The sequence below is a fragment of the Pinus tabuliformis genome, chromosome 9 (assembly GCF_031772625.1).
Source record: "Pinus tabuliformis cultivar Carrire ecotype Pingquan chromosome 9, CPIR1, whole genome shotgun sequence".
Classification (NCBI taxonomy): Eukaryota; Viridiplantae; Streptophyta; class Pinopsida; order Pinales; family Pinaceae; genus Pinus; species Pinus tabuliformis.
The window spans coordinates 62,370,974-62,378,754 of record NC_142307.1 but is presented as its reverse complement, the minus strand read 5'-3'; the positions used below and the strand labels follow the sequence as shown (position 1 = coordinate 62,378,754).

The 7,781-nt window shown below is 37.9% G+C and overlaps 1 protein-coding gene across 1 annotated transcript; it reads right to left on the bottom strand.

Moving 5' to 3' along the window:
• Window positions 1-1,789: 1,789 nt before the first annotated feature.
• LOC149147122 (auxin transporter-like protein 4) lies at window positions 1,790-6,729 on the bottom strand. Its single transcript, XM_089445840.1, has 8 exons — window positions 6,195-6,729; window positions 5,607-5,792; window positions 4,016-4,128; window positions 3,697-3,880; window positions 3,502-3,599; window positions 3,205-3,412; window positions 2,746-3,003; window positions 1,790-2,550 (listed from the first exon to the last, which is right to left on the bottom strand). The coding sequence occupies exons 1-8, from the start codon at window positions 6,369-6,371 to the stop codon at window positions 2,290-2,292; spliced, it is 1,485 nt and encodes a 494-aa protein (XP_089301966.1). The 5' UTR covers window positions 6,372-6,729; the 3' UTR covers window positions 1,790-2,289.
• Between the last annotated feature and the right edge of the window lie 1,052 nt (window positions 6,730-7,781).

The following is a 7,781-nucleotide window of genomic DNA, read 5'->3' as shown; positions in this document are numbered from 1 at the left end:
TATAGGACCGATGAATGTCAATGAGTTTGCTCCATTTGAAACGCTTGGTTTAATTGTTAAATATTTTTGTTATTTTTAAGTATTTTTTCATCCATTTCTATCTCAATTTTATAAGGACTTATTGGAATTATAAGTTTCAGCCATATTAGAATTTAAGTATTTCAAATATTTTTGTAGTGCGTCAAATTTATCGGGTAGTCTAATAAGGCAGCGGAGTTGTCCAGAAAGTTACGGAAATTTTGGTCATATTTAGAGAAAATCTAGCAAAGATTTTTGTAATTGTTAAACTTCAAAATTTTAGGTGTCCTAGACGTTTTTGATAGTGCTGAATCTATTTCCACTATCAAAAACACAATTTAAATACTGCCTCTACAAGATTTTTTGAAATTTTTTTGCCGAGATTCCTTCCATTTTTGGTCGTCCGGGCAATTCCTCGGCCTTGTTAGATGACAAGGCCCAAATCTATTCATACATTCAAAAAACATATTGAACAATTAAAATCCAAAAAACATTTTAAACAATTAAAATTCATGATCTTTGCCAAAAATTGTATCACCAAATTCTGGCCAAAAACTCGAAAACACTAATGAGTTTGTTCCATTTGAAACTAGCAGTTTAACTGTTATATGTTTTTGTCCTTCTCTGAGTATCTTATCTGGTCAATTTTTCTCTCTGAGTATCTTTTCTGGTCAATTTTTCCCTATATCAAATAGGGATTTCTTGGAATCATAAATTTCAGCTATATAATCTGCAGAATTCAAGTACCTAGGCTTTTTCAGGGTGCTGAATCTATTTATGCATTAAAAGACATTTTAAACAACTAAAATTCATGATCTCACCAAAAATTGTATGGCCAAAAAAAACATCTAATAGTTAGACCACTCCCATTTGAAATGGATAAGATTTGAAAAGAAACTGATGCATAATCATGAAACTTTTGGAATTTCAAAATGGGTAATTTCAGAAAAGCTATGAGAAAATACAGGTTTGCTACTGAAACAAATATTTCAAAAGGTGAAATCCATGCCAAAATAATCATAATGCCAAAGCATGCAGCGCACATTGAGCTAGATGATGTTACTTGCTCAATCATGCTTACTTATGTGTGATCATGGAGCCGTTCATCACAATGAATTCCACTGTTCAGAATATCACAAGGCACTGAGTGCTAATTGGATTTAATTTTGTCAATAGGCATTATTGCTGTGTATGTATAATGCTGTTTGTGGAGCACCCAACTCTTGTGTTTTAGTTCAATAAGCGTTATTGGGTAATGTGTACTGATTGAAAAATGAATCCCAGACATCAACATTAGATGTTTTTGTAATAAAACAAGATGTGAGAGCTGTTCAGTATTTTTACAAGAAGCTTCTCACTTTATTTAAAACTGTCCATGTTTTCAAGTCTTTTTCTCATTATATCTGTCTTATTAAACAGAGACCATGCGTTGAAGATCACGACTTGAGTTACCTGATGCTCAAGCTTTGTAGGAAATATCACAAACTAACTTGTTGCACAAAAACAAGTTACATAAATGTTTAATCAATTTTCATCATGTGCACGGAACCACAAAGATCTGCGAATGTTGAAGTGTCACAAACTATTTATGTATTTGACCAATGGAAATCCTAGATCAACACGAGTTAATTTTACCATGAAGTGTCTATGCCCATAGGATGCATATATAATAGACTAAACCCATATGAATGAGAAAGAGGTATATTGAAGACTAACCTTACAAAAAAAAACTCAATAGGTCTGCTTTCCAAATAACAAAAAAGCCCAAGGATACATGAAACAATCATAACATTTGAGATTTACTCACAAGCTGAGGGATGTTAGTGGATCCTTACATCCTCATTCCACAACTAATAGACATGTAACTGACCTGAACATGCTACAGAAAAAACCTAGACCCTGCCAAACCACTAGTAACAGCGCAGCTGCTTATCTACCTGTATTGCCAACCTTAATAAAATTGAGACTACCTGTATCAACAGTTACACTGCATCGTCCCTTCATAAATATGGGCAAAGAGCAGAAGCAAACATACTTCCTCCATGACAAATTAGTGAGTATAAATTACAAACAAATCCCTGTTATTGTGGGCACTTTCAACTAACCCTGTCTTGTTAGGGAGTGTTTAACAGAGGTCACCATCATGGTCATCTACACTTGAACTGAAACATCTCCATGTCTATGTAAGGCATCGCCTCGTATCCTGGCAAATAAGTATACTCCATATGCATATCATCCCATAGTTGAACAGCTGCCAGTCTCCCTGTATAATCAACCCTTGTGATGAGGAGGAAGAGCATGTAATTTTGGGGACATTGTGGGCACACCAGTAGCCAAAGGTGACACCCTTGGAGGACACTGGTAACACTTTGCAAAGAGGCCAAATGTACCCACTTGTTGGACGAAATTGGTCACGCTTGCCCAACCACCAAATCCAAAGCCCACTATGGCGACCCACACTACTATGAATATGTTCAAGATGTACATGCCTGCCCAGCTAGGGAGGAAACATGGAGGCTTTTCTATAGCATTCTGTTGACACACACACAGAACAGCAGGATGTTAGCATAAAGAAAATCCTGACTGGAAACTGAAGACAACGTTAACAAGCAGTCGTGATTTAGATGTCAATCAAATAGAATTATCGCAAAGAGTCCTGATCCTTCAAAAAAGGGGGAACATTAATTAACTTCTTTTGCAAAACTGAATATTTGCACAATTTGCTACCTGTCTGGCAAGAGCTGTCCTGAAGGTGCACATGTGTGCCATGGCCGGTATGATGTAGACGGTAAAACTGACCAACAAAGCTCCAACTGCAGAATTGATGGGGCCAAAGAAAGGAAATATGATTGCAAGGAACCAGATTGGAATCACTACAGGCAGCCTTGCTAGTGCCCGAAGAAAAATGCTCTTGGTATCATGCATTCCAATGACCTTTTCCCAAACAAAGTAGAGAGGGGTACATGCAAAGCCAAAGGTAATGAACTGTACACAAAGAATAGCAAGATATTATACTGTCAGTGTAACCAAACTATTTTTATTAACAGTTTACAGAGAAAAATAAGTCCAAAATGGGGTCTCTAGGACGTCACATATTAAACTCATTCCAGGATAATTCTAATTTCTGAGTACGATGTCAAAATTGAAAATGTTTCAAAACAATTGTTGATAGAGACTCCAGCTTACCTGGTGAATTAACATAAGAATGACAGCAATGTCACGGAAAACTGACTTGGGGAGCAAAGCGAAAGCATTTGCATGATTCAAGAGCTCATCTCCAAAAGCCCAGTAAACCGATATTGCAGATGGCAGCGTTAATGTGAATACATACAGAGTTGCCAAAAGGTAGATATACTTGAATTTCTGAGGCTTCCACATGGCATGCATTATTTCACTGTAGAGTACAAATCCGTAATTGGTCAGATAAATCCGTAGAGAACTCAGCTCATAGAAAAGCTTGAAAATTGATAAAGAGTTGCTTACACTGTGACTGCATGACCCCCAAAAGTGTAAAGGATGTTTGTGGCTCCTGTGAAGTATAACACCATCTTTGTTGGGGCCGAATGTTCCACATTTTCAACCTGCCCAATTTGGACACTGTTAGATATCCCTATGAATTACTCTGGGAATTTCATCTTATTGCAGAGAGAAAACTGTACGAGCTTTGGCTATATGTACCTGTCCATGAACAGCTGCTGCGATTGTCATATACCATGCAGTGTATGTTGTCATTCCAAGTCCAATGAATGACCAAATGCGGTAGTTATGGAAAGACGGGATGAAGACCGTGGTTGCACAACAAGCTCCAAAGATGTATGTCCAGGTTCGTTTGTCCAGGTGATCATCTATGTAGTAGATGTTACTGCAAAAATCCCAGAACTCCTATCACAAATCTAAGGAAAGAACTGAACACCACTGATAAATTTGATACATCTTTGTGTATACTACTAAGAAAAGGCTAAGGAAAGTGAAATAATGCCCTCAAAATGAAGCATACCTTGCACAACCTATGAGCTGTATTACAGATCCAAACAGAAGAAATGTACAGTTAAAGGCAAGGCCGATAGCTTTCCAGTAAGGTCCCAAGAGTCCATCCAGGACCTCAAACCACTGCAAAAGCAAAATCAACCTCTATCAGTGTCCATAATAGTAAAACTAGGTTACAAACGTGTTCTACTTCCCGCAGCCTATTAACATGCATTCCCAAGTCCACTTAAAAATGCATTCCCATAGCCGTTTTGGGAATACCCTTAGCGAAACATTTCTTTAAGCACAAGCGTCTCCGGACTTAACAAACCAATTTCTTTAAAACCAGAGTCTAAAGCTGGCCCAACATATAACTCGAATTCATCACAACACAAGGGCCCTCGGCCCCAATATTACAGGAATCCAAGGTTTTTTGCCCTATTACTAACACCCTCCCTCCTCCCAGCTCTAAAATTGCTTGATGTGGATCCCCTTAGGTTTGTTAGTGAACTTATGGGCTATGGTTCAAAATGCATCCGAGCACCTCACTAATATCCTGCCTCCCTCGGCAACCTAGCCTGCCTTTAGTGATTCTAAATGTTGAAAGGATCCCTTTGGCTTTGTAGTTACGTTAGTTGCAGGTTCCTAACACCCGGTACCTCTCCAATAGTAACATCACATTATGGTTCTCTATTTCATGTGGATCCTTTCGATTTTACAATCAACATAGCTGTACAATTTGAAACAAAAGATCCACTAGACAACATCAAGAACCTGCCCAGTATTGGCATCCAGTGGCAACATTGCTTCACAGTTCTTTCTCACAAGTGGAATCCCTTCGTTTTTTGTGATTAGTCTACTTATTTACGGTTGCATGTCTGCAGATGCGCGGTGGTGTGCATATCAAATGCAACACTACCAGGTCAGTGTGACTGCCTTCTGCAGTGTGGGTATCCAATCCAACCCCACTACGATAACAAGCATCTAGTGTGAATCTCCTGAGCCATGGAGAGAATCTAGGCACCTAATCAACATGGAGTTCTGCTTGGTTCCAGAGCCTGACAAGCTCAAAATCAATTTCCTGGCAGAACATCAGTAATGTGCAACTGTGTTAAAGACTACCCTTCTATATTCTGGGAATAACCTTGGACAAAGAGTCGTTTTCCCTACCATTACTGAAATTAACCTTAAGACCAGTGCCTTCTGCCCCAGAAGACCTCAAAATCCACTTTTGCCGCCAGGGCACAGTTGCTTCACCTCACCCAAATGAACCCATCCGAACCAACTAGTCTCCATGAGCCCCCACCACGTCATACTAGGACCTCACATTTTGCCTTGATGCAATCAGATTTCTTTCTCTTGGGCATGTATATTACACTTAGATCAGTTAGTGGGTGCCTAACAAGTATGGAGTTACATTTGAACCGTGAGGTCAGCGAGCTCAAAATCACAATCAGTCACACTTTGGAAGCAATTCAGCTAAACATCACAGTCTAAGAGATCAAACCGCACCCACTCTTACTAGTTCAATTTGCCTAAAGAAAAAAGTATGTGGGAAGTAGGCCTAAACCTGAAACCAAACCCAATGGCAAAAGAGGCTTCAGGGGTATGAAGATAATCACCTGTATGACATGGTTCTTGAACCTAACATTCTCCTTCTCCTTCCTAGTTCGGTATTCAACATAGAGAACACTGATGAGATATGCTGTCCAGCTCCCCATTATACCATAGAATATCTGGAATACGATCCCAGATGCCATACCCAGCTGCGAGAAAGAGTAAGGCAAAGTTAACAGCACTTGGGCTACCTGCAAATCCAACAACGTCCATATTAGTCAAACTGAAAATTCTGACACCCCCCATCGCTGAACGTACTACAACTTCAGAGAACTCATTTGCCAACATGCAAATCTAACACCCATATCCTGAACTTACTACAAGTGAACATTTTTCAATCCCAACACCCGCCTACCGAACATCCATTACTAAAACAGCAACCTTTAGATGAAGAACTGAACTGTAGATATCTGTTTAAACGATGGACATACGCAGATGGGTAACTATCTCTCTCTCAGACACAAAAGCATGTATGGAATTAGATGTTTTCAGAACTGAGCTTTGAAAACAGAACCAAAAATAATGGGGCAACACAGACTGAAAACGGAGAACATGGGACGCTTGCTACATATTGCAGGGCTGGATCTGTGCACCTGATTGGAAGCACAGCTGAACCAGGCATCATAAACAGAGCCTCCATGCCAGAAAAAGCTCTTAATGGCTCCCTTCATAGAGCTTCCATCACTTGTATCATGTGTATCTCTGGCTTCCACCTCCATTTCTCCATAATTTGTCACAATGGCTTCCTCTGCCTGTTTCTGTGTCACCATTCTCCTTTAAGCCTGTAAAACAACTCAAAATCCCTCTCACAGTATATACTAACTCAATCCAAACTCTCAATGCAGCAGCTGCTTCTCCAGAAGCCCAGCCCTGTGCTATGAATTCTCAATGCTATAAGCAATACCCACCCAACAGTTGATCTGAATTCGAAGACCACAAACACCAAACAACTATATATATAAATTGCATATATGTTAGTTGCTGTGTATACCCAACTTGGGCTTCTGCTCTCAACCAACCCAACAATAATAGTGTGCAGCAGGACAGTGCACTTTAAAGGATTTCGACCATTGGAAAATTAGAGAGTAAAGCAATTTTTTTGAATTTTAAATGATTTTCTTACTTTGTTGCACATTGTTGCTGTCCATGCAAAGCAGCAGCCAGGAATCATATTAATGATAATGAGTCTGCCATGGGCTATGCATGCGCATACGCATAATAATTATTATTGTCACACACAGATATAGCTCCCCCACTTTCATCGGCCAGGTCACATGACAAGGAACGGCCTGTTGGGCAACGGCCTTGCGAGGCTACTGCGCTTATCTTGTTTTGTTTTTCGTTTTCCGGCGCAGCCTAAGGATTGGTGTAAAGGAACATTTGGTGGAATTACTGAGCAATGTTGTCTATTTTATATTCTATATTCGATGGTAAAAGAATATCCAAATTTTCAAGTGTCATTTGCCAATTTTTTAGGGGAGTGAGGAATATGAGTGGGATTACTTACAAATCGATTTCAAATATTAAAATTTTAGAAGGTGTAAGAGAATATTATTAATATCGGGTTCAGTTTTTAAGATATGTATAATTTTGACAATAAAAATAGTTTATCACTATTTTTAACTTAGTAATGTGGTTTATTATTGTGAATATTTAAGTTTTAAGGTTTGGTCTGATTATTGTGGTTGTGAATATTCAAGATTTAAGATTTGGTCTTATTATTGTGGTTTATTATAGTGAATATTCAGGTTTTAAGATTTGTGTAATTTGGAAAGAAAGATTATTTATTATTATATTTATGTTGTGTTGAATGAATGAAGTGGATATGATAGTTAGCCTTATGTATTTTTTTAAAAGATATTTAAAATTTTTAGTTTAAAGGAGGTAAAATCATATTTTAGCAGTGCTTGATTTTTTTGTATATATAGCTTGTATTTTTAATAGTTTATATATATATATATATATATATATTGAATGATATAAATCAGTCATTCTGAATTATGTATTCAAGATCTTTATATACTCTTAATATAAAGCTATGACGTTTTTTTCTCTGAAAAAAAAAAAAATGGTTAGGTTTGACATAGTATCGCAATGTTATGTGTGGGAAATATAACTTCACATAACAATCTAATTAGAATCAAGATATAATGACGATGTTATGTCCTACATTGTGTACA